The sequence below is a fragment of the Octopus sinensis genome, linkage group LG6 (genome assembly GCF_006345805.1).
Source record: "Octopus sinensis linkage group LG6, ASM634580v1, whole genome shotgun sequence".
NCBI lineage: Eukaryota > Metazoa > Mollusca > Cephalopoda > Octopoda > Octopodidae > Octopus > Octopus sinensis.
In genome coordinates, this window is record NC_043002.1 from 25,172,077 (window position 1) to 25,198,314 (window position 26,238).

General features: G+C 38.6%; 1 protein-coding gene and 1 non-coding gene across 2 annotated transcripts; both read left to right on the plus strand.

Annotated features, from left to right (window-relative positions):
• The first annotated feature begins 6,057 nt into the window (after positions 1-6,057).
• On the plus strand, positions 6,058-26,236 carry LOC115212892 (ubiquitin-conjugating enzyme E2 Z). Its single transcript, XM_029781688.2, has 7 exons — positions 6,058-6,245; positions 16,938-17,010; positions 17,644-17,831; positions 19,603-19,714; positions 21,255-21,367; positions 23,827-23,917; positions 24,944-26,236. Exons 1-7 carry the CDS (start codon positions 6,097-6,099, stop codon positions 25,100-25,102), a joined length of 885 nt encoding a protein of 294 aa, XP_029637548.1. The 5' UTR covers positions 6,058-6,096; the 3' UTR covers positions 25,103-26,236.
• LOC115213611 lies at positions 16,382-16,535 on the plus strand. Its single transcript, XR_003881853.1, has one exon. It is a non-coding gene; the product is annotated as a small nucleolar RNA SNORA79 (small nucleolar RNA).
• Positions 26,237-26,238: the final 2 nt, after the last annotated feature.

The following is a 26,238-nucleotide window of genomic DNA, read 5'->3' on the forward strand; positions in this document are numbered from 1 at the left end:
GTTTTATTATGTCAGTTTTTCCATACCAGCATGAGTTAGTTGAATACAATACTCTTTTCTACTCTAGGCACAAGGCCTGAAATTTTGAAGGAGGGAGCCAGTTGATTAGATCGACCTCAGTATGCAACTGGTACTTAATTTATCGACCCCGAAAGGATGAAAGGCAAAGTCGATCTCGTCAGAATTTGAACTCAGAACGTAAAGACAGATGAAAATACCGCTAAGCATTTCACCCGGCATGCTAACGTTTCTTATTTCTTTATTGCCCACAAGGGGCTAAACATAGAGGGGACAAACAAGAACAGACAAAGTGAATAAGTCGATTACATCGACTCCAGTGCATAACTGGTACAGCCTTGTCACACTCTGTGTCATGCTGAATCTCCCTGAGAACTACATTAAGGGTACATCTGTCTGTGAAGTGCTCAGCCCCTTGCATGTTAATTTCATAAGCAGGTTGTTCCATTGATTGGATCAACTGCAACACTCGTCGTCATAACTGATAGAGTGCACATATATATGTATATGTATGTATATATATATATATATATATATAATATGTGACAAATATTTGGTTGCCATAATAAAACTCCGAGTTTTGGATGTCGGGGCGGAAACCTGCACCAGCACCTCTTCAGTTATCAAGACAATTAAAATATGCTATGAAAATGACTGTTAAACAAAGGGAAATTACTATGTAATTGACTAATAGCTCTTTTGTCTTAGTTTTGTCTGAAACTCAGAGTTTTATTAAGGCAACCGAATAATTGTCACATATTATATTACAGATAAATTCCTCTATTTACATAATATCGAGGTCTCCTTCATTCTTTTGTTGTCTTACCATTACTATTAATATATATATATCACCATGACCGACCAGGCTATCAGATGTTGCTACACATCGCTGGTCACAATGCGCTTCGCATTGTTTTAGCCTTCAAATGACACCACCCCGCTGGCTAAGCGAGCAGGCCAACAGAAAAAAGAGTGAGAGAAAATTGCAGCGAAAGAGTACAGCAGCCCCCCCCCCTGCCTGAGCTTCGTGGAGCCTTAGGTGTTTTCGCTCAATAAACACACACAACGCCCGGGAATCGAAACCGCGATCCTCCAACCGTGAGTCCGCTGCCCTAACCACTGGGCCATTGCGCCTCCACACACACACACACCACACACACACACCATATATATATATATATATATATATATATATATATATATATATATATATATATACATACTCGACAGAGTGTTAGTACCTTGAGAGAAATGTTGTACCTAAGAAGCATCAGTTGTGGTGTGCAAGAGAGACGATTGCGCTGGTATGGTCATGTGGCGAGAATGTGAGAGAACCCGTGGAAGAGGTAGACCCAGGAAAACCTGGGATGAGGTGGTGAAGCACGACCTTCGAACTTTAGGCCTCACTGAGGAAATGACCAGCGACCGAGACCTTTGGAAATATGCTGTACGTGAGAAGACCATGCAGGACAAGTGAGCCCAGCCCACTTATGCATGCCTTTCCTCCCTTGGACACAAAGACCTGTTGAGGCAAGCGAAGTCGATATAGAACCTCATCCGACGACAGGCACCCATGCTAACCCCCTTTGCTTGCGAAGACATGTTGGGGCAAGCGAAATTGAAATCGAATTGAACCAGCCAGGATCCCTGGTCTGGTGGTACGTAAAAAGCACTATCCGACTCGTGGCCGATGCCAGCGCCGCCTCGACTGGCTTCCGTGCCGGTGGCATGTAAAATACACCAATCCGACCATGGCCATTGCCAGTCTCGCCTGGCACCTGTACAGGTGGCACGTAAAAAGCACCCACTACATTCACGGAGTGGTTGGCGTTAGGAAGGGCATCCAGCTGTAGAAACATTGCCAGATAAGACTGGAGCCTGGTGCAGCCTTCTGGCTTCCCAGATCCCTGGTCGAACCGTCCAACCCATGCTAGCAGGAGAACGGACGTTAAACAATGATCATGATGATGATATATATATCTATATATATATATATATATATATATAATATATATATATATATATATATATATATATATATATATATGCATACACATATATGATCATTATCGTCATTGTCATTTAACATCTGTTTTCCATGCTGGCATGGGTTGGACAGTTTTACAGGAGCTGACAAATTGAAGGGCTGTTCAGGCTCCCTGTCTGTTTTGACATACATACATACATGCCTACCTATATATGTTAGTTAGTTAGTTAGTTAATTTGGCTCAAAAGCAAATAGCAAGGCCATGTAGGGGACATGGAGTTAAGTACATGGTGGTGTTCATGTAAAGAGTTCAGGCCACTTGAGGTCAAGGGAGGCTTTGAACAAAGCGGTCGTCGGCATCTTCACCACCTCGTCTGGCAGCTTGTTCCATGGATCCGCAACCCGGATGGAGAAAGCTCCTCTCCTTTGATTGAGATGAAATCGTCGCAGGTAGAGCTTTTCGGAATGACCCCGCAGCCGACGCTCTGGAGCAGGAGTAAAGAACAGCTCTTTCGAGAGGTTACACTTTCCGCTTATGATGTTGTGGGCGAGAATGAGATCACCACGGCAGTGGCGTTTTTCTAGAGAATAAAGATCGAGCGTCCTCAGCCTTTCTTCATAGGAAAAATTTTTGAGAACATGAACCATGCGGGTAGCCAGCTTCTGGACTCTTTCGAGATGCTGTATATCTTTGAGGAGATAAGGAGAAGAGGCTTGAATCCCGTACTCCAATATGGGTCTCACCAGCGTGACATAGAGTGGTAGGAATATGGCTGCTGTGAGCATTCCGAATGACTGTCGAATCAAGAACAGAATTCCGCGTGCTTTGTTGGCAGCATGGACGCACTGGGCCGAAGGCGAAAAGGAGGAATCCACCAAGATACCCAGGTCCTTTACCTGATCGGTCCTCTCCAGCAGCAGACGACCCGGCTCGAAATCAAGTTGAGTTGCAGGAGGAGAGCCAACAGGCAGATGACAGCACTTTGACACGTTCAGACACAGGTCCCATTCGTTAGACCACCTCCAAATTTGGTGGAGGCATCGACGAAGATCCTCTATATATGTATATCCTTTTACCTTTTTACTTCTTTCAGTCATTTCACTGCAACCATGCTGGAGCACAGCCTTAAATATATATATATATGTATGTGTATATATATATATATCTGCCAGACGAGGCTGGCAGACGGCCACGCTTGGATGGTGTTTTCTGACGCATAAAAAAACACCATCCGAGCGTGGCCGTCTGCCAGCCTCGTCTGGCACCTGTGTCGGTGGCACATAAAAAACACCATCCGAGCATGGCCGTCTGCCAGCCTCGTCTGGCACCTGTGTCGGTGGCACATAAAAAACACCATCCGAGCGTGGCCGTCTGCCAGCCTCGTCTGGCACCTGTGTCGGTGGCACATAAAAAACACCATCCGAGCATGGCCGTCTGCCAGCCTCGTCTGGCACCTGTGTCGGTGGCACATAAAAAACACCATCCGAGCATGGCCGTCTGCCAGCCTCGTCTGGCACCTGTGTCGGTGGCACATAAAATCACCCACTACACTCTCGGAGTGGTTGGCGTTAGGAAGGGCATCCAGCTGTAGAAACACTGCCAGATTTGACTGGCCTGGTGCAGCCTTCGGGCTTGCCAAACCCCAGTTGAACCGTCCAACCCATGCTAGCATGGAAAGCGGACGTTAAACGATGATGATGATGATGATGATATATATACACAGACACATATGTACGAGTGTGTGTGTGTGTGTGTGTGTGTGTGTGCATGTGTGTATGTACGTATGTAGGTATATGTCTATCTCTATATGTGTGTGTCTTTATATTTTTGTTCCCCATCACTGCTTGATAACCAATGTTGGTTTGTTTACATTCCCATGACTTAGTGGTTTGGCAAAAAGATACCAACAGAATAAGTAACAAACTTTAAAAAAAATAAGTACTTTCAAGATGAGGCCTCTACTTGGCTGCAGTTAAATGACTGAAACAAGATAAAAGATACATACATATATACATACATACATACATACATACTTATATACATGAGTACATGCAGCACATACATATACACATATATACATAGGAGAATCTGGATGAACTGGGATTTTCAGAAAGAGAAACTGACTGGCTGATTCATACATTACAAGTACAATCTGTGAGTGGAACAGTAAAAATATGCAAGACTTTCTCAAGTTCCAAATGTGAATTTGTGTTAACTACATCCCAAACATGGAGCCTTGTATCTTTGTTGGAAGCCGGCTCCCTTCTCAGTGGAAGATTTATAATAATTAAAAAATAGAAGAGACATACATACGTTCATACATACATGCATACATTCACACACACACATGCACACATATACATACACACACACATATGTACATACATGCATACAGAACATTGGATCTCAGAAGCCAGCTCTTTCTCTATTGGCAAGAAATATTGAAATAAAACACTGAATCATGACATAAATATGTGCATGCATACATTCATACATGGTGGCTGCCCCCTTGTTATCGAGTATGGCCATTGCACGAAGCTTAATTAATGTTGTTATCGTGCAATGCCTATGCAAAAGGATTTTTTTTACCTGAAGAAAGGCTGTGCACTGAGTCAATCCCACTCACTAAGCAACAGCAGCCATAATCCGAAAAGAAGAACAAGTCAACATCATCGGTAACCACTGAGCCGCAGGTTTTATGTCGGAGTTATCCCAGTTACCTGAGTTATTTCTCCTAGAAGGATGCCCTAACAAAGGCTAGTAGACCTTCACTCCCAATGGTTTAACCATGCGATCGGGTATTCAGTCCGATTATTTCTATGTCCCCGCACATGATACAGCCTTAAGACATTTATTGGATGGCCGTTGACTCTGAAGAGTTCCTCCGCCTTTGACAGGTTTTGTTTTTCATTCCGCAGGGTGTCCAATAAACACCCTCCTCACTAAGCAAGCTTGGTGGGATTGCTGGTTTAGTCGCCGACGACCCGACCATGCAACAGGTTGTATTGGGTTACATCTAACCAGTAGCACTCAAAAGTGACCTGACCATACATTAATACATACATACTTACATACATGCATAGATACAAGATGATCATAACTAAAACATTGATCAATGACTGAATTTTTCCATTCATTTATCTTTGGTCCATTGCAAAGTAATGGTGGATTCCTGACCCTTCCAAGTCATTATTTTAATTTAGGTTAAATCTCAGAAATAGTAAAAAAGAATATTTTCTTATGCTAGAATATTTAATTCGTGCAAGTGAGAGGTATCAACTGGTCATCATACAAAACACAACCTTAATGATTGTGTTTTGTATAATACAGCAGACCAGTGCAGGTATGGCCGTGGTTAAGAAGTTCAGTATGTCACCATGTGGTTTTGGGTTCGATCCCACTGAGTAACGTCTTAGCTAAGTGTCTTTTACCTTAGTTCAAGTAGCTACTTTTGCATGAGCAGAACATGACTGATAGTAATGCAATGCTACTATCATTCCAGATAAGCCCATTTGAACTCGTGCAAATACTAGACGTAGTAGTCAAATATCCTTCAAATCACACTCTACTGAGTTTTAAAATAAGCTCAGAATAATGTATTTGTAGATACAGTATGTCTGAAAAAGGAAAACAAAAAAAATGGACAATGCTAATGGCTTCGTCACCTAAGCTGATCAGGGTTGACATGAGGCTAGAAAACAATGATATATCTATATTTTTAATGATATCCTATTGTTTTAGACAGAAGGAACGTTCAGGGATATCATGAATGCGGAAAAAAGGACAAGAAAATAGACATAATCGTATTGTTTTCAGGAAAAAAAAGAAAGGAAATGCTAAAAATTTAAATGCAAAAGTTCCATTGTAAATTAGCTATAGAAATACAAGTTAACTAGTAAATGGAATTGTTAACCGAGATTTATAGAACTAAAAATCACACCACGTTTAATTGTTAAGTGGATGTAAAATGAACGAGTCAAGTTTCAGCTTTGTTCAATTATAGTTATGATAACAAATAGCAAAATAGAGTCTCGCAACAAGTCATATGTCTAAGTCACGTGACTCAACCCGGAAGTTGTTGGTTAATAAAATGGCGGTTGCTAGCTCTGATGACTCTTCCAACTTTTTTGTGGCCGAAGACATGCTCGCACACTCCAACAGTTCGAACTGGGACCCCTGTCACAGCAAAGATTGGGATAAAGAGAAACCAACGCCCCAGTGTATTCTTCGGATAAAAAGGTACGACATACTTTTCGTCTTATTCCAGTCCCTCCTTGTCTTCCTCTCTCTCCCTAGACTCTCTTCCTTACTTTCGTTTTTACTGTTTATTTATATTTACCGAAAAAAGACGAAAGAATTGCGTCTAGCTTTTTTAAAGTATCGGATGATATGCCGTCTTAGTTGGATAATTGTTAAGTTTCCATCATCTCAAATTTATATAAATGTTACTAACCATTTGAGAACAGATTAACTAAATGGGGAAATATTGTTAAAATGAAATAATTTTTACAGTGATTGTTGATTTAGTTATAGAGAGGAATACTTTTTTTTTTATTACTTGCGTAGGTCAAACATATCTCACACACACATATATATTATTTTATATATTACATTTATTGTATATTTATATATTACAGTTATAATTTGTATAAATATAATTTGCATGTGTAATATGTGTGCATATATATATATATATATATATATATATATTATATATATATATATATATATATATATACATACACACACACACACACACCACACACACACACACAGTGTATGTATATATATATATATATATAAATTTACTTGAAGTTGGCGATTTGTATATAGCCATTCAAATTTAAGAAATTAGCTTAAAATGTGCAATCTTCTATTCAGCTAAAATGTCATTTTTTTCTTTTTTCCTTACGTCACGCATACACACACACACTGTGTCGCAGTGTATTTATATGGTCTATTATTTACTCAGCATTTCTACTTAGTTGTTCTCACCTGTCAACAAAGAGTACTTGTTATTGTTGCTAACCTAGTTTTTGTTTGTCTTCGCTACTCGAAACTAATTATCACGTACGCAAACGCACGCATGTGCGTGCGTGGGTGTATTTCTGTGTGTATGTACGCATACAATAAGTATAAATATATAATTTACAAGTGCTATCACGAACCACATTAAGAGTATTCAATGTATATCGTAAAGTGAAAATTTTATTGTAGCATAATATTATTTTATGGCGAACTTCTAGAATAGCCGTTCTTTGTAGTCCCATACTTCGTGGGAATGAAAAGTGCTAACGAAAGTGGTGGGGAGGAAGATAATATTGGAATTTGGGGGAAAAAATTGTTCTGGATGGTAAATTTCAGTTGTATAAAACAAATAATTGAAATAATTCTTTCTACCACAGGCACTAGGCCTGAAATTTGGGGGAGGGATTAGTCGATTATATCGATCCCAGTGCTCGAGTGATATTTATTTTATCGACCCCAGAACGATGAACGGCAAAATCAACCTCAGCGGAACTTGGTTTGGGATCGTAAAAACGGACGAAATGCTGCAAAGCACTTTGGCGTGTCATCGATTCAGCCAGCTCGCTGCCTTAACAATGATAATCCTTTCAACTATACATACACACAAGGCCTGAAATTTTGGAGGAGGAGGCTAGTCGATTACATCGACCCTAATGCGTAACTGGGACTTATTTCATCGACCCGAAAGTATGAAAAACAAGGTCGAGCTCGGACCGTATAGACGGACGAAATGTCGCTAAGCATTTTGCCTGGCATGCTAACGATTCTACCAGCTCACCGCCTTAACAATAATAATTTTTTTTTCTAATTTTGACACAAGGCCAACGATTGACCCTGTACTTTATTTACCGACCTCGGAAGGATGAAGTGCAGAGTTGACCTTAACGATATTTGAACTCAAAAAGGGGAAACTTTTTCCGTTTCCATGAGACCCGTGGGGACGGCTAGTCCAAACCTGCGCCAATTTTACTTATAATATACGCTTCAAAATAGATCATTCTGGAATGCAAGCATGGTCCTTTTCGGGGCTTCGTAGAATGTGAGGAAATTATTTACTGACAGGTAACATGGTTGTTCAAAAGATTACAACGAATGGCCTCCACTGATGACACCCAGGGGTCAAGTAATGGTATTAAACTAGAAGACGATTGTCTGTGTATTTGTGTATGAGTGTGTGTATGTATTTGTCTTGATTCACTCTTTTCTTGATAATAAATGTCTTATCACTTTGGAAACACGCAGACAAGACATTGTAAAATGTTGTTTGGGCTTGATGTTTTTTGTTTTTTTTGTCTTGCTTAAATAAAAATAAATAAATAAATTGTGTCAACCATGAATGTCCGTTTTCGTAGTGGTCGAGATCTTTTCGAAACAGCTGCCAAATCTCAAATCACATCGTCCTCTCTTTAGAGTAGACAACTTGTTTAAATTTAAACAGGATTTCATAACAAATTACTTGCCAAACAAGTACCACTCAAAAATGTGTGTGTGTGTGTGTTCGGCAATAAGCACAAAAAAACAAAACAGAAGAGGGAATGCTTATGTACATAATGCGGATGTGTTATAGATAATAGAAAATTATCTGAATGGCATTCTTTATTCAAAATCACTACAGTTGTTTCCACACATTGTTACACCTGTAGTGCAGTGTAATCATTATCATCCATCAAAGGTGTAAGATGGGTTTCTTCTGTTGATTATTTTAAACAAGTCTTGTTAGCTCATACTGTCATTTTGCTCTGTAAGAGAATGAATACCCAAAGTAGTGTGCTATTTCCTGGAATTTGCAGACAAAACTAAACCCATAGATATTAGTAACAGGACAAACACAAGTATCATCAAATTAAAGAAACAAGAAACAGATACAGGTATAATGATGTGTAGAAACAATTGTGATTTTGAATAAAGATTGTCGTTGAATCTAGTCAAAATCGATCAACATGAATGGAAATTGTAGCTGTGATACCAGTGCCGGTGGCACATAAGAGAACCATCCGAACATGGCCGTTGCCAGCGCCGCCCCGACTGGCTTCCGTGCCAGTGGCACGTAAAAAGCACCATCCGATCGTGGGCGTTGCCAGCCTCGCCTGGCCTCCGTGCCAGTGGCACGTAAAAAGCACCATCCGATCGTGGCTGTTTGCCAGCCTCGACTGGCACCTGTGCCGGTGGCACGTAAAAAGCACCCACTACACTCATGGAGTGGTTGGCATTAGGAAGGGCATCCAGCCGTAGAAACATTGCCAGATCAGACTGGGCCTGGTGCAGCCTTCTGGCTTCCCAGACCCCAGTTGCACCGTCCAACCCATGCCAGCATGGAAAGTGGACGCTAAACGATGATGATGATGATACTATGGAATTCCTGGTATATATATCCAGTAGCAGAAGCATTTGCACTGTATGATGAGATCTGGTAGCCAATAACTGGACAAGCTTTGCATAGCATTCTACAAGGTTTTACCCAAATCTTATTTAACTCATGAGTGACCATGGGATTGCACCTAGAAAGTTACCCTCCGAGGCACATGTTCAGGCAAGGTTGTTTATGGAAGACCAGCAGTTGCCATGCATACCAGCCTCCCCTATCCATGCCACTGATGTTATCCTAGGGAAAGACAAAGGTCAATACAGCTTGACACTAATGTTGTCGCAACTCATTTCTACAGATGAGCGAACTGGAGCAATGTGAAATAAAGTTCCTTGCTCAAGAACATAACACACTGCCCAGAAGTATAAAAACTATGATCATAGTGGAAGAAAAGATGTACTAGAAGTGAAACTTATATAATTAAGGTTTTATATATCATTGTTTTAAAGTTCTTTTCCATGTTTGCATGGGTTAGCTGAAGTTTGAGGTAGATTTTCTACAGCTGGATGACCTTTCTGTGACCAACCCTTACCTGTTTCAAAGCAAGGTAATATTTCCTCAAGGCCAGACATGTTTATGCTGAATAGTGTAAATGAATGATACTGCCTGAATGGCAGTGACGCTCATTTACAACTATCACATGACGTCAAGACAAGAGAACACAAGCATACACTCTCTCTCTCTCCCTCTCACATATACATACACACACCACATATATGTCAGGCTTTTCTCAGTTTCTGTCAACCAAATCCACTCACAAGGTTTTGGTCACTTGGTTTTATTGTAGAAGACACTTGCCTAAGGTGCCAGTTAGTCAGATTGAACCTAAAACCACATGGTAGGGAAACAAACTTCTTAATCACACAAATGAATGTATTATTTTACTACTTCCGTCTTTCTCTCAAATCATAACAATGCATGAGAGGGGAGAGATAGATCTCTGGTATCCTTTATTTGCATTCTTCCATTACATGCTCCCAGAGATTGATCTCTGGTATCCTTTATTTGCATTCTTCCATTACATGCTCCCAAGGATACATTCTGTCCCCACATCATTTTATTTCTCCTCCACACCCCTGTACCCACCCATATAACATGGTTTAGCACTGCCTCTCTGCATCACCACCCTTACCACTGACACTTTTTATTTCCTTCCTATAACTTAATTGCCCTTATCTTACTCAACTCTCCCCATTGTCCCATCATTCTCTAACCCTCTCTCTACTCCTCACCCCAACTCTACTTTTCATTTTCCCTCTTATTAGTCCTTCCCTAACACTGTCTCTACCCTTACTCAACAATGAACCTTTAAACTATCACATGACTTCAAGACAAGAGAACACAAGCATACACTCTCTCTCTTCTCTCTCTCCCTCTCACATATACACACACACACCACATATATGTCAGGCTTTTCTCAGTTTCTGTCAACCAAATCCAGGTAAAGGTTGGTCACAGAAAGGTCATCCAGCTGTAGAAAATCTACCTCAATAAACTTCAGCTAACCCATGCAAACATGGAAATGTTTCAGATCTTGACAAACTGTCCAACCCTGCTGTCATGGTAGATAGACTGGGTCCACCTCTTCAAATTACCCTATTATCATTACTACTCCTAACATTACTCTTCCTCTTCTCCCTATCCTCTACTCCCACTCCAACACTGACTCCTCTGTTACTCTCTCCATACCACCTTCTCAGAATGAATTTATCCCTTCCATCAAGGGGTAGTATTGTATTCTTTTGCTTTACAAGCTGCAAGGTGACCTCAACTGTGCAAGTGACACAAAAAGCATCCAGCAGACTTTCTAAGAGATTAGTAATCAATTTGAGCAATGACAGTTGCATGGCTTAAGAGAGCTTGTTAGTGTTGTTGATGGCAAGGCAACCCCTATAGTGCTGGTGTTATGATTGATGCAGCCAGTACACTCAATAAAGTGGTTGATGTTGGAAAGGGCATTCAGTCATGGAAACCATGCCAAGATTAAGGTGTGGCCCTCTGACTCATTTGAATCCTGTTGAACCATCCTACCAGCATGGAAAACAGACATAAAAAGGATGATGATGTGTAGCCCTAAATATTTAATGTAGCAATTAAAGTAATTCACATTACCACATAAACCATATATAACTGAAATTGAATTCTTTTGTGCATTTCACTTCTACTTATTGATTTTATTTGATTATTTATGTCTTTTTATGTTCTGAATTTAAAGCTTGCCAAATCAGCTTTGCTTTTTGTCCTCTAACTTGCTTTAGAAATGAGATGTTTACAGACATTGCTGTTTGGTTAAGAAGCTTGCTTTCGCAGCCATGCGGTCTCAGGATCATTCCACAATATGGCATCTTGTACAAGTGTCTTCTACAATAGGTCCAGCTGGCTAATGCATTGTGGATTTGGAAAATGGAAACTGTGTGGAAGCCCATCATATGTATGTGTGTGCCTCTGTCTCCACCTGTAGTCGACTGATAGAGACTGGTGTTGGTTTGTTGACACTCCTGTAACTTTGCAGTTCAGTAAAAATGACCATAAGAATAAGTGCGAGACTTAAAAAGAAGAAAAAGTACCAGGGTCGATTTGCTCAACTAAAACCCTTCTAGGTGGTGCCCTAGTATGGCCACAGTCTAATGTAAATAAAGAGAAAATACTGTTTGTATGTTTGCGTGTGTGTTATACTGAACTGTTGGTTGTTCATCAAGCCCATATCAATTCTGATTGCACTGACCAAAGATATTCCAGCTGGTCTTTTTTAAAGCCATATCTGGGACTACAATATCTACTATGTCATGTAACTCTCCTCTTTTCCTTTTCAAGACAGTAAAATTTGGTTTTAAAGAGGTGGACCCTGCTATTTCTAACAAGTTGAGTGACTGCGTGCATGTTACATATGTTTGAACAAACATATTGATGTGGAAAGCGAAAAATGGGTTTTTATTATTAATATATTTAATGGTGAACTACTATGACCACCATCGACACCACCACTACTACCATCACTGCTTTTAAATCCTCACTTTGTTTACATGTTTTGCTACAAAGACTTCCATCTTCTCACCACCTTTCTTTTCTGTTTTTTTGTTTTTCCTATCTCCCCTCTCCTTTCTCTCTTTCTCTTCCCATCCCATACTTCTCATTATTGAATATGTCATCATTTAATTTATTATGATCAATAATTGTGTGTGTATACGTGTGACAAGCAGTTGCCATGTCGGCTGTGTGGCCAAGCTGTCTGTTAACCAATTTCCTTGACCCGGTTTCATGAGAATCACTTCGGCTTATGATGTTAAATAATCTTTGAGACAGACACGAAAACCATATCTTATTTCCTTAATGTTTTTAAATCTGATCTGACATTTCTTGTCCTCACTCTCTGTCTGTGTATTAAAGATGCACAGTGCTATTTACAAAGGGATTAATGTCAACATTCTAATAGGTAGAGAAATAATGGGTAACAGATTGTAGAGAGCTAAAATGGAGAAGGGTCAGGGACAAGGCGAGGTTTCTTTTAAATAATACCAGAATTGTTTTTGCTTTATGCTTTAAATGAACAGAGTAGTAGTATCATTCTTAAGCACATTGGTTCCATTGATGTGATAGTATAAGATAAGTGGTGTACGGAGAGATATTAGTTACATCCACATACCTGCTGAAGCCATGCCACTATTAAAAAATCTTAGTCGTTTGACACACTGTTTCTCTGTCTCTTTATCTCTCGCAATAACATATAACGCTTTTATTCTAGATCTTTATTAATAGCTGAAAAATTTTAAATTGCTGTCTATTTAAGGAAGTCATTTTTATTACTTCTCCTCCTTCTACAAAAGGACAATCATTATAAATGCAGAATTTTCATCATACCTACAGTTACCGAATTACCAACATTTATGTTTGTCTTTTTTTCTTTTTTTTATTTTATACTGATTTTCTTTCATGCCAGAAAGGCTTAGGTTGGTTTTACAAATTTATCAGTTTGCATGAATTATTCAAACAACTGCTTCTTTCTGTGGCTAATTCACTGCTACTGTGAATTGGGGTGGAGGCAATGGTATGTATTCTTTCACTGAGTTGTTTGAAGCAAGAAATGTAAAAAAAAGTTTCTAATACAGCCTTTGCTCATATCATCTACATCTGATGCCCTGCTTCTCTCTCTCGCTCTCTATAATGGCCTCTGCTCCTCAGACTGTCTGAGCTCATTCTGTCTCCACTCAAGGCATTCCTGAACCCGTCATTCCCCTCTACTCATCACTCTGTATACCCCACCACCACCACTACAAAGCCACACTCTAATCTTTTCTCCCTTCCCAGAACATTGGTCTTTTGGAATTCTTACCAAGCTCATGTTCATCTCACTGGTATTAAGTTACAAAGGTTAAAAAAGAAAATATCAATATCATCTCCTTAGTCTAGGAGGGACTGTGAAGGCAATGTATATTGCTCCTTCCTCCAGACCCAGCAAAAAGACCAAAAAATATCATTAATCTTGGTTTCTGTTTTTCCCAAGAGAGATTAACCCACTTGAGACTTGCCATATTAAAATGTTTGCATTTCAACTGAAATTTCATCATTACATGAATACATTCGTCTTTTAGTTGTGTTTGAAGCACCAGCTTAACATAGCCATAAGTAAATAATGGTATAGCTGCTTTACGAAAGCAGGCAATTTTTTAAATTAGTTTGACAGTTAATTGAAACTAATTACTTTGATAGTTAATTGAAATACATGTAGTTTGTGTGTTGTTAAAAATATGGTCTTAGAAGGGTATTCACTTTCATTATCATTTCTTCTATCAATAAATCATCTCTTGGCTTTGTGCCTTTGCAGTCATGTGGAATAAGTGATCCCTTTGTTGGAAAATAGGTTGGGATTGATGACAGGAAGGGCATCTAGCAGTAAACCAGTACCTCAGTAATAGACTTGTTTTACCATTTGTTTAGACAATATTTTAAGAGGAGAGAAATATTTTGACAATGTATTAAAATTCAAAAAATCAGTTGTGACCAATGAAAACTCCTTTTATTATACAAGTTAGAAAAATTTTGTAAAGTCAGTAGTAATGTGAGTGGTCGTGACAGTCATGAGAGACATCATTAAGTCAAGGGTTATGGATAAAATTTTGTTGTGGAAGAAAAATGATTAGCTAATAATGTACATATGTGGGTGTTGGAATGTACAGTGATTGTTTGCATTGAATAAAGTGAGTGCATAATGAGAGAGAAAGAATTGCAGCAACAGGTTGTGAATTATGGCACTCAAATTGAATGATTAGTGTTTATAGAATCTAGGGTGCTGGTGTATAAAGAAGGTTTAACCCAATAAGTGCAGAGCTTTTCAATAGTTAACCAAAAGTTGGGATAATTGCAGCAGATGACATAAAGAATTTGATGGCATTCCCTACACTTTCCCAGTATTGAAAGCTGTAGTTTTATTCCATTATACAGTAACAATTTAATTTCTTCACCTTTGTTCCCAATGGTGACAGTGGAGTCACAGTATCTTCAACAGTTAAAATTTTGCAGGTTAATATATATTTCTGAATTGTATCATTTCATTTTATTGACTTCACTTTTTAAAGGTATTATCTAACTCACCCTCTCTAGTCTTGTACAGCTTGCATTTAAAACTCTTAAAACTTCCACTATGTCTGATCTTTCCTGGTGACCACAACAGCTAAAACTATCTCTCACTTCATGGCCATGAATACTTTAACCCTGATTAATTGCTGGCTACACTCATAGAATACTGTATCTTTGTCTTTCAAGCCTGTACTGCATATCTGAGACACTGCTGCTGCTACTTCTACTACACACACATCCTAGACAGCTGGACCATTACCTTATTGACAAAAGAAAATGCATTTCCCAATACCTTCAGACCTCTGACCCACAAACATACTCTCTTTCCCCTCTTTGTGTCTTCAGTTGCTATGTCAGTAGCATCTACTTTCTTAAACTTATCAGCAGCTTACCTTTTCACCAAGGCCTACCAAACAAACATCTCTCTTCCTTTTTATCACCCATTAACCCTTTAGTATTTAAACCGGCCATATCCGGCCAAAATAGTTAATCTGTTTTATGTTCAAACTGACCAGATCCAGGCTCTTGCACCTACCCTACAATGTTATTCTACATTAAGCAATTACACCATCGAGATCTTGGAGATATGAGATAATGCATGATTAATTCAAATCAATGGGAATCAATAAGCATTACGTTTGATAGAATAATCTGAACACTAAAGGGTTAATGTTTCAACCCCCAGGCTCCACATTCACCACTTCGCTTGTGTCCCCCACCCTTCCTCAGACTTTCAGTACTCTGGAATGCCCCCTCTCCAATCAATTCTTTTTTTCTTCAGATGTTCAATCTGTGCATTAAGCATATTGATCTAACCAGTCTTGGATTGCCTTCAAAGGTCAGGAGTAAACCATTTAAATTAACAGTCATATCAATGAAACAAATACTTTTTCTTCTAGTTTCTGTTTTTTACCTTAAATTATCAGTTCACTTCTATTGTACCATCACTTCTGAGTGACTCTTTATCCATATCTCCCTCCTTTTCAAGTCACCATTGAGTAACCCATGACCCAAGAGTTCATCTCTGCCAATGCCAAAATTCATCAATCCATCTTTGACTTTAATCTCTTTGAAAAGGTTTGTTCCATCAAAGTTGACCTGGGGTTAAACAACAATAACCTCTTTGAATTCATTGAAGTCCACCATTATCATCCCAACCCTGGTTTTGTTGTGTTTCATTCTTTTTCAGCTCTACTTTGAAGTCTTAGAACCATTAATACTTATAGCCACAGACATGGAATACTGCCACTGCTTCTTCCAAATCCACATTCTTCTTTGCCAAAATCCTCTCTTCACCTTTTACTCCTTATCTATTGTACCATCACTTTAGCTATCACCTCTTTCTATTAATATTCCATCCCACTATACCAACATTGTACAACTAATCATTATTTCTGCACTGTTAATTCGATGGCGTTCCCTACACTTTCCCAGTATTGAAAGCTGTAGTTTTAGTCCATCGTACAGTAACAAATTTAACTTCTTCACCTTTAACTGTCCTCAATGGTGACAGTGGGGTCACATTGCCTTCCACAGTTAAAGTTTTGCAGGTTAATACATATGTCTGTTTCAGTATGTTTTGACTGAAGAACCTGATTAGCTGGGGGTAACTATTTCTCAGCTAGGCTGACTGGGGTTAGAAATGTGAACTGTCACATGTAATCAATAATTAATTTAATATTTGTACTTATTCTTTATTGTTTCTTCTGCTAAACATGAGGGGAAATCCTAAAGAAAATACTTTCCCTATGGGTCCTTATGGTTCAGAAATAGATTAACGAGCTGTCAAAAGTTTCATTCCCAGCTATGGGTTAACTTAACCTGTAAAATACTGGGCTCAGTTGTCAATTTTAGAACTCTTCTGCATCAAGAAAATAAAGCCCTTGATCATCATCAATAAAAATTAATATTTGTGCAGTTTCATATAATAATAATAATGGATTTAATGTGTTTTATCTTTGCAGAGATATTATGACAATATATAATGAACCACCTCCAGGAATGTGTATAGTTCCAGACAAAGAAGATATTACAGAAGTAAGTGTCACTTCATATTACATAGCTTTTGTTGTGGGTTTCCATTTGTCAAGAGCTGTGCAGCAATTGTTCCACCTCTCTGCACTCTTGAGCTCATATCCAGTTGAGGTCAATTTTGCCTTTCTGAGTCGTTTAAAAAAAAAGTTTCTGTCCAGAGTAGTGAATTGAGTATAATTGTTAGAGAGTCAGACATTTGCTTTGTAATATCTGTTTTGGCTCAAGTTCAAATTCCATCCGATCACTGAAAAATATGCTTAACCCCTTCGTTACTGTATTTATTATGAGATGCTCTGTGTTTCTTTTAGTTACTTTAAATGTAACAAAGAATTTAGTAAAATAACTTAGTTATCATTCAGCTAGTGTTAGGAACATAAATTGTGACTAAGGTTTGGTGGAAGATTTTAATTCAAAACTTTTGTAAACAAGACATTTGTACTCAGAGCCAGTTTCAGCCAGGTTGGTAACGAAAGTGTTAAGTCAAGAATTATGACCAACGTATAGTAATATGAAAAATCAATGGAAATACGGTTCTCTTGGTTCAATCAAAAGAGCAACAGTCACTACACTACCATTTCTTTGTAAAATTAGTTCTACATTGTTCTTACCATTCTCTGTTTCTGCTTGCTTCCACAGATTCATGCATTAATTACTGGACCTTTTGATACGCCTTATGAAGGAGGTTTCTTCTACTTTCTAATTCGGTGTCCCCCAGATTACCCCATCAGACCTCCACGAGTAAAACTAATGACTACTGGTGATGGTCGAGTCCGTTTTAACCCTAACCTTTACAGAAGTGGCAAGGTGTGTTTAAGTATCATAGGGTAAGTAAAGCTTTTTATTTTTTGAATACTTACAACACCAAACAGATTTCACTAACTTCCTTTACCTCATATCTCATGTCAATAAAATAATTATGATAAATACACTCTCAGCAGACTTGTAGGAAGAGATGCCAGCAGACTTGTGCATAGTATTCTGTCACAAAACATTTTTTGATCAAACTGGAATGTCACAACTAATGTCCGTACTTTGTATCCTATCACCTATTATTTGCTTTGTCCTTTGCCAATGCACTCATCTTTTTACTGAATCTAACTGTGAACAGATACCATGAGGAAGTACAGTTTAATAGATTTTATTAACCTGCTAAACGATGATGATGATGATGATGCATTATTGAACTCATCTTGCTTTGAGCAAAATTGGAAGATTATCATTCTAAACTTACTTCACTTGAGCCCTTTACTCTCTTTGGAGCATTGGCCATCAATGACTTTCCTCCACTGTTCTCAATTCTGGGCTGTTTTTTTCTTCTCTCCAATTAGATCCCTGCTTTTTCAACTCTACCCCAGTATCCAGCTACTTTTAGGGGTCTTCTTAAGGCTATAATATTTTTTATTATTATGGATGAATTAAAGCAGTTTTATTATACTAAAATGGAAAGGCATTAAACTATATTGTTTTAATTTTGTAGAAAACTCCTGTTTTAATGAAATTGTGTTTAACTACTAAACCACATGGGTTTTACCTCATGTCTCACTATTTGCCGACGATGTCAAACTGGTCGCTCCTCGCGGTGATATAGAGGATCTTCGTCGATGCCTCCACCAAATTTGGAGGTGGTCTAACAAATGGGACCTGTGTCTGAACGTGTCAAAGTGCTGTCATCTGCCTGTTGGTTCTCCTCCTGCGACTCAACTTGATTTCGAGCCGGGTCGTCTGCTGCTGGAGAGGACCGATCAGGTAAAGGACCTGGATATCTTGGTGGATTCCTCCTTTTCGCCTTCGGCCCAGTGCGTCCATACTGCCAACAAAGCACACGGAATTCTGTTCTTGATTCGACGGTCATTCGGAATGCTCACAGCAGCCATATTCCTACCACTCTATGTCACGCTGGTGAGACCCATATTGGAATACGGGATTCAAGCTTCTTCTCCTTATCTCCTCAAAGACATACAGCATCTCGAAAGAGTCCAGAAGCTGGCTACCCACATGGTTCATGGTCTCAAAAATTTGTCCTACGAAGAAAAGCTGAGGACGCTTGACCTTTATTCTCTAGAAAAACGCCGCGCCGTGGTGATTTCATTCTCGCCCACAACATCATAAGCGGAAAGTGTAACCTCTTGAAAGAGCTGTTCTTCATTCCTGCTCCAGAGCATCGGCTGCGGGGTCATTCCGAAAAGCTCTACCTGCGACGATTTCATCTCAATCGAAGAGAGGAGCTTTCTCCGTCCGGGTTGCGGATCCGTGGAACAAGCTGCCAGACGAGATGGTGAAGTTGCCAACGACCGCTTTGTTCAAAGCCTCCCTTGACCTCAAGTGGCCTGAACTCTTTACATGAACACCACCCTGTACTTAACTCCATGTCCCCCTACATGGCCTTGCTATTTGCTTTTGAGCCAAATTAACTAACTAACTAACTAATTAACTATTTCAGGTTGATATTTTTATAGATGAAAACTCTTATTTTGTAAGTTGTGTAATTCCAAAGAAAAGTTTCCCTCCTCTACCCCACTCCCACCCAACCATTATCCTTTACTCTTTTTATATAAAAAATTAAAATTATACCCTGCCATTTCTGCTTATTTATAGGACCTGGAGTGGCCCATCCTGGAGTCCTGCTCAGTCTCTTTCCAGCATTCTGATATCCATCCAGTCTTTAATGAACGACAAACCATATCACAATGAGCCGGGTTTTGAGCAGGTACGTATGAATGTGTGTAAATGATACCTTGTTATAATTCTTCTCTCAAAACACCTGGAACATCTCAGCTTTAAAATATTCCTTAATGCACGTTATGTTACTTCTTAGCTATCTCTCTGTTGCTTTCATTGCCATCATCATCATTTAACGTCTGTTTTCCATGCTGACATGGATTAGACAGTTTGACCAGAACTGGTGAGCCAGAGAGTTGCAGCCGGCTCCAGTCATCTATTTTGGCTTGGTTTCTACAACTGGATGCTCTTCCTGATGGCAACCACTTTACAGAGAGTACTGAGTGTCTTTTACATGTCATTAGCACATCTTCCTGATGGCAACCACTTTACAGAGAGTACTGAGTGTCTTTTACATGTCATTAGCACAGGTGCCTTTTACATATCACCCAAGGAAATTAAAAACAAAATATTTTCCATTTTATTTACTTTTTACTTGAATTTTTATATCCATTTTTCCATGCTAGCATGGGTTAGATGAGTACATTATTGAGTCAGTGTTTTTATAGCTTGATGCCTTTTCTGTCACTAACTCTTATCTTTTTTTAACAATAAATGAACATTTATTCCACTCATTTTTGAAGGTACTTACATATAATTCATTTTGTAATTAAAATTCCAATATTTCATAATATATGTATTTTAACACATACTGTATAAAAACGAATAGTGCTAAAGGTAGTGTCAGATAAAAAACCTCTTTCCTGTCAATAAAATATGTCATAAATATTACTGCTTAAATGTTATTTCAGTTATTATCAAACTATATTATACTTATTTACTAAAGCATTGTATTTCTTGTAAGTGAGCAGCAGAAATTCATCATGTCACAAAATATTATTACTGACAGGGAAAATGTTTATGGCTGATAATGTACCACAAAAATAGGCCATGGAATTTCGGTTTAAAAACGCTAATTCTAATTCTGATCAAATGTACCGTGAGTCTTTCTAACCTTCATAGTTCAATAATGTTATACCACTATAATTTCCTCTCCCCAATGTGTTTCCTTTACCTTTGTAGCAGTTTACAATGCTGTTACTATGCCAGTCATTGGGCATGACACCTTCCTCTAATTTTGGTGAGTAGCCTGTATCCTACCTCACCAGACATTTAATATCTTTCTTTAGAACCATATTTTTGGGGTCATAATGTTTGTTTTAATAAAATTTTGTTAATCTCTTAAGAGTTGCCTAATCTTTCTGTTACAGTGCGTCTTTCATTAGGCTGTGCTTAGCTTTTCACATTAAGGCTTCTCGTTGCAGCTGTACCTAGTTCTTTTCATTAAGGCTGTGCCTAACCCCTCTTGTTAAAGCTGTACCTAGCTCCTCTCATTAAGGCTATGTCCAGCCCTTCTCATTTGACCCTGATATGAACAACAAACTGAATCCTGTTTTGTTGTTTAATATTTGTGTTGCTCTGTTTGTCTGGTGTAGCACTGTGACCTCTAATCATGTTATTTCTCCATATCTTTAGGTTTTAGAGACGATACACTTCCAGTGAATTGTTTCTATTTTTCTGTAAAACAGGAGCGTAATGTTGGTGATGCTAAACGGTATAATGATGTGATACAGCACGAGTCTCTACGGGTTGCAGTTTGTGATATGTTGGAAGAACGATGTACCTGTCCTCAAGCACTTCGGTATTGTTGCTGTTGTTATTATTATTGCTATTTTCCCAAACACTTCTTTTACAGTGTGTGTATGCTGTATTATTATTATCATTAACAGTAGTAGCTGAAAGGAAGAGCTATATTGATAAAGTATCAGTCAAAATGCTTTCTGCCCTTTACATCCTGAGTTCGAATCCTACTGAAGATGGCTGCTTTTGTCCTTCCAGGATCAATAAAATATAATACCAGTCAAGTACTGGGGTTGATATAACTGACTATTCCATCTCTCCTCTCAATTTCTGGGCTTGTGCCCATCTAGAAAATCATCATCACTATGATTATTATTTTGGGGAGTGGAGTGGATTGGTAGAATCATCAGAGCATCAGAAAAAATGCTTTGTAGTATTTGTTCTGAGTTCAAATCCTGTTCTAGTCAACTTTACCTTTCATCTTCTTAGAATTGATGATATATAGTACCAATTAGGTACTAGGATCAATGATATTGACTAATCTCCTCCACCAAAATTTCAGGCTTTTTGCCTATGTTACGGAGTCAAAGTCCATTTATAACAAGTTTTGATTTTTGGTTGTAGTGATTTCACTTACAACTCTAAATATCATCAATGTTTTTCATGCTGTAGTGGCTTACATGACTCTGCTATACAGCATAACATGACCTGTTTCATTCTTTTGTCGTCTCATTTGTGAAACACAACATCCTGAGATCTGACTTCACATGTTCCTTTATATTTCCTATTAAACAGCTTTTTGTAATGTAGCCCTCATTGTCCATTCACAACATATGTCCATAGTAGAGTAGTCATTTCTCTTGCACTTATCTTTAATTGCAGCTGCTGTCAATATGGAAAGCAGAACATTGCCAGAGTCATGAATGTTGGTTATAATGCCTCATATTTGTTCTGACTCTCTGCACTAAGGTTAGGATCTCTTATGAGCCCTGGAATTTAACCAGGTTTCCATGTGGTATAAGTAATTCAAACTACAATACTCCTTCCTGAATAGGATGTCAGTCCATCGCAGGTTTAACTTCCAGCTGTTGCTGGGACTTTTTTTACAGCTAAGTGGACTGGGGCAAGCAACATGAAGTATAGTGTTTTGGTCAAGAACACAATGCACTGCCTAGTGCAGGAATCGAAACTACAATCTTACAATAGTGACTGCAACACTTTAACCACTGGGTCACTAGCCCTCACCCATCAAGGTTAGCTTTACCTTTGATATTTTAGGGATCAATAAAAAGAAAATACCAATCTTGGTCAATGAATTAATGGAACTGTTAAAAAGTTTGGTAATGATGGTGTTTTGTGGTATTGATCCCAGTTCTTTGCATTCTGACCTGGTGCCAAATTATATTGGCTTAAAGTCAGCAACCTTTTCTTTGGATAAATATGGGTGGTAGGTAGAGATGAGATTTGTATGCATAGGCTACTGTTAGTCTTTCTCAAAAACTCTTACCCTAACCTGCACATATATGTACAGATGCATGATCAGCATTGACCGACAGAAACCTTAGACAGTCAGTATGGTAGTAATATATTAGCACTGACTAAATTTGATTTTAAGGTAAATATTAGACTTATATAATGTTAACCTACATGAAAGATAGAACTTTTTGCTTGTTAATGACATTGGTCAATAAAGCAGAGATAAGTGGTGGTGATGGTGGTGGTGTAAATAGTGGTTGAAAAAGAGCCTTCCTTGTATGCCAAGACGGAAAGATCATGTTGGATAGAAAAATACACGGAGAGAAATGAAGTGAGGTCTCAGGATGCTGGTCATTACAGTCGTGCAGCCACATAATTTAGAAGGATTAAAGATGTCAGCATTAAAAAATCTCACATAAAGAAGTATAAGATACCAAAACAGTATGTTGGCAGAATCATGAGAGCATCAGATATAATTCACACACTGTTTTTGTTTCAAATCTTGGCAGAACAATTATAGTGTTGGATGAGAGGCTTGCTGTATCTGTTCCATCACTTGGTATTGTTACAACACTGGTGCCAAGCTGTATCAGATCCAAAGTAGCAGCCTTTTTCTTGGACAGCATTGGTAATGTAGAGAGGGAAGACTTTCATGCATAGGTTGGCTGCCAGTCACCATTGCCATTATCCAATGTCTTTTCTTCCATGCTGGCATGGATCAAACAGCTTGGCATGAGTAGACAAGCCAGAGGATTGTGCCAGGCTCCAATGTCTGCTTGGCATGGTTTCTACAATCGGATGCCCTTTATAACACCAACCACATCACAGAATGTACCAGTTCCTTTTTTTCATGGTACCAATCCAGTTTTCAACAAAAATCTTGTGCAGATACATGGCCACTTTGACCAGCAGGGGCTTGATATGAGATATCAATGACTTAGTTTGGTTTGTATTGAGGACAGATGGGTTCTAATGTGGGTGATATTCATTAAGTGACTATTTTTTTTACCTCAACTAATTCATGATTTACTTTCTTGTCTTTAGAGAAGTGATGGAAAAGTCCTTCCCCACGTATTATGATTATTATGAATCTGTATGTAAAGCCAACCTCATGAAGCAGGGGCAGACAATGTTGGTAAGTACTGCTGTTTTTACTGACATCAACCTGCAGATCATGCAGTCTCCTGTCTTTACTGCAACACCAGCCAGTCTAGGTTCATGATGACAATTAAAACAATGGACGTTGAAATAAAGCAGAGCATGAAGGAAGCAATGCTATTTAAGTACAGATACATTGGTCAATTAAACCAACAGTAACCTTGATGGTGTTGGGTTAAGTTCTATTGAAACATTACAATAGTGTGAAGTAAGCTAATCAAGCATTACAGAATATGGGTTCCCTTATACTTCACTGCAGGATATGATTTAAGAGTGATTTAGTTGCCATTTCTAACACATCCTACGGTCACAATAGACACTTTCTCATTACCTCACATGTGCTTTGTTGTTTTTGTTATATTTAACCTCAAGTGAATCCTGGCTTAAGCAGATCTTTGACCAAAGATGTTCAAGCTGTGACAATCCCAGAATCTCTTTAACGCTATCGCATTTAAGCTGGTCGTATCCAACCAAAATATTTTACTTGTTTTATTTTGAAATTGGCCAGATCTAGCTTCTCACACCTACCCTACAATATCTTTGTAAAAATGAACAACTACATTATTGAAATCTCAAAGTTATGATACAATGCGTGATTAATTCAAAACAATGTGAATAAATAAACATTACATTTGAGATAGTAATCTAGATGTTAAAGGGTTAACCAACATGTCCTTTTCTAAACTTATAGGATGTAATTTGAGAAAGCTTTGGCTGCTGTTTTTAGCAAGTCAGGTGACCATGTAGAGCGGTTATCATAGATAAACTACAGTCTGCAGGACTTACTGAATGGCATGCTAACAAAACATCGCCATGAATTATTTTTAGTAGTTGCTCACTTGATGAGCCATGTCTCATGTGACCTGCTTCTTGAAAAGAAGGCTGGCTATGCCTGGTACAGAGGTTTCCTTGATTTGTGGTGGTGGTGGTAATGATAGATGTTGGAGATAAGGTCTGTAACTAATGTCTTAAGATTTGGTTTCTCTTCTGTTTACTTTCCCAGGATCCTTTCGGTGACAAACGAGGCTCATTTGACTATCAGTCTATCTTAAAGAGGCTCCATGCCATCAAGAAGAAACTAGAAGAGAAACAAATAGCATCGGATGAAGAAGGGTCATCAGACTCAGAAAGTGACATTGTGAATGACTCCAGTCAAAGCTGATGTTTGTCGCCCACTACAAGTGACTGGACAACCATCAATTGGAGGCAGTGGGGTGGGACACAGATGGACTACAATGATAAGTTGTGTTGCTGTTGGCTGCCAAAAGTACATCATTACTATGGCTACAGAACACCTCTCTCTCTCTCTCTCTCTCTCTCTCTCTCTCTCTCTCTCTCTCTCTCTCTCTCTTTCTTTCTCTCTCCTCCCTTACCTTGATTCATTGTGATATGAGCTTCAGACAGTCTCAATGTATAAATCCGGTAAACCTCTTTTTTTTTTTCTTAACCCTCCCACTTGTCCAGCCATACATACACACATGCATGTGCTTCTTGTTTCCTCTTTCCCTTTCTTCATTGTCCTTTGCAGTGTGGAAATGGTAATGAGCAGGGAGCATTTGTTAAATCTGAAGACCTGAAGATCTCCTACTTTCCGCTCTTTTCCAACTTAAAGCAACCACCCTGCTGGTTTGTCCAGCTGTTGTTGCTTTATGTCTGTATATAAGGTTGGTGGAACAAACAGGAAAAAAATAGAACTCAATACATGAATATATTTTCAATTAATAGAAAAGTTACAAAAGTGACTCAAGGGCCAACAGTTTTGTTCATACCACTTATAAAAATTTGGTAAGTCCTGCGTGCAAAACTCTTAGACCTTGCATCATATTTGTACTTCTCTGTTGATGTATGTTTGTGTGTGTGTGTGTGTATGTGGGGGTGGTTTTTGTGTATGTATATGTGAGTTCTGGTTTTGTTTTAGAAACTTCTCACCAATACAAATTGTCTCCAGTCTAGAAACAAGGCTCTCTCAATGGAATCTTGACTACATCAATTAGGTAGCCACGCATGATTGTGCATGCGAACATATCGTTATGTGTGAAGTTGTGCATATATCTGTGTGTGTATCTTATTTTTTAAGCTGAAAGTCCTTCAGTAATTTTTCATATGCTAGTTTCGTGTGTAACACATAAAAGTGAAAACTGTCCATTTTTAGAATGCTATTTCTAGCTAATAAAGAATATTCTGATAGATTCTGGAAAACATTGATTAGGCCCACACTGTAAACAGTGCATAAATTTGAATTCTAATATAAATGATCAATCAAAATAATATTAAGGCTTTAATAGTTAATTTAATTTC

Bases quoted from the DNA above. Each gene is read 5' to 3' on its own strand.
- LOC115212892 (XM_029781688.2), top strand. From the start codon at position 6,097: ATGGCGGTTGCTAGCTCTGATGACTCTTCCAACTTTTTTGTGGCCGAA. The intron at 19,715-21,254 runs GTACGTATGAAT...TCTGTAAAACAG, and splicing joins ATGAGCCGGGTTTTGAGCAG to GAGCGTAATGTTGGTGATGC. The intron at 21,368-23,826 runs GTATTGTTGCTG...TCTTGTCTTTAG, and splicing joins ACCTGTCCTCAAGCACTTCG to AGAAGTGATGGAAAAGTCCT.